The 1,650-nt window shown below is 38.3% G+C and overlaps 1 protein-coding gene across 1 annotated transcript; it reads right to left on the bottom strand.

Moving 5' to 3' along the window:
* Positions 1–300: 300 nt before the first annotated feature.
* Positions 301–1,254, bottom strand: LOC103542662 (olfactory receptor 4K2). The gene has a single exon (XM_008509599.1). The coding sequence runs from the start codon at positions 1,252–1,254 to the stop codon at positions 301–303; it is 954 nt and encodes a 317-aa protein (XP_008507821.1).
* Between the last annotated feature and the right edge of the window lie 396 nt (positions 1,255–1,650).

Raw genomic sequence — 1,650 nt, forward strand, 5'->3', positions numbered from 1 at the left:
GAATTTCCTAACTGGGACAGTCGTTCTTGGCATTCTTATAGATCTTCTTTTTTCCCGGGACAAAATTGTTTCTGCCAGCTTGCTTTTCTGAAATTTAAAATCTATTTTAAACATATGCCTGAGACTAGTTTTAATGTGAAATTATCTGTTCCCTCACAAATTTTGGCAATTACAATGTGGTAAGAACTCCAGAAATAAGATCCTAGCACAGCACTGAAACCAGTGCTGTGTACACAAAACCTGTGGCACTTAATGCCTAGGAAGTTAAAGCTAGAAGTTATCTATAACTAGAAGGTATAACTATAAATAATGTGAAGGAGTTGCCTTGTTGGAATTTAAAATCCTTTTCTTCAGTTTCCTCATGGCTGTCTTCACTTCTTGATTCCTCAAGGTATAGATTACTGGGTTCAGAATGGGAGTAAAGATGGTATAAAACACAGACAGGATCTTGTCTACCAGAAAACTGCTGAGTGGCCACATATAGATGAAGATGCATGGCCCAAAGAACATGAAGACAACAATGAAATGAGCTGTGCAGGTAGAAAGAGCCTTAGACGATCCTCTCGAAGCATGATGCTTGATACTAACCAGGACAACAACATAAGAACTGAATAAAAGAATAAAGCAGGACAAGGCGATTATACCACTTGTTGAGATCATAAAGAGACCCAGGACATAAGTATCCACACAAGCCAGCTGGAATACCACAGGAAGGTCGCAGAAAAAGCTGTCTACTTCATTGGGACCACAGAATGGTAATGCGAGAGCAAATATGACCTGGCTCATTGAATGCATGACTCCCACAACCCAGGAAGCCACCACAAGAGCAGCACACACTCGGGGACTTATGATTGAAGTGTAGCGGAGAGGCTTGCATATTGCAATATACCTATCAAAGGACATAGCCATAAGTAAAATGATCTCAGTCCCAGTAAATAGGTGTAGAAAAAATATCTGGGTGATGCAACCATCAAAGGAGATGGTTCTGTGTCCAGTGAGGTAGTCTGTAATCATCTTAGGGGTGGCAAAGGAAGCAAGAGACATGTCAATGATGGAAAGATTGGTAAGCAGGAAATACATAGGAGAGTGTAGGTGAGAGTTGGCTATAACTGTGATGACTATGAGGCTATTACCCACCATTGTTGCCACATAAAACATTGAGAATACTATGAAGGAAAACATCCGGAGCTCCCAGGAATTAGATAGTCCCAGCAAAACAAATTCAGAAACAGTTGACACATTAGCCACATCCATTGTCCTGATTGATATGTGGACGCCTGTATCAAAGGAAAAAAAAATCAAGAGAAAGTATGATTCTATTGAAGAAAAAATTCCGTTTACAAGAATCTACTTTCATAGATTTTATTTCCTCTATGAAAACTTATGTTTACCATTCTTTCCATCCTCAAGTGGCATATTGGTTTGAAAGATAATTATAGGATATTGAGATCATAATGAAATGCCACATAAATCATGGATGTTCAAAACAACACTTTCCTTTCTGGTACTAAATGACAATCAAATTGAGATTGTAGCATCCTGAACAGATGTCCTCATGTACTTATTTGTACATCCATTTGTTTATATAATTCTAAAGATAGTAGTCAACATTAAGTAAGCACTTACTCTGGGTTGACAATGTGTTAAACA

This window comes from Equus przewalskii, chromosome 1 (assembly GCF_037783145.1).
Source record: "Equus przewalskii isolate Varuska chromosome 1, EquPr2, whole genome shotgun sequence".
Lineage (NCBI taxonomy): Eukaryota > Metazoa > Chordata > Mammalia > Perissodactyla > Equidae > Equus > Equus przewalskii.

What these genes read in the sequence shown, in the direction of transcription:
- LOC103542662 (XM_008509599.1), bottom strand. Translation starts at nt 1,254, where the DNA reads ATGGATGTGGCTAATGTGTCAACTGTTTCTGAATTTGTTTTGCTGGGA.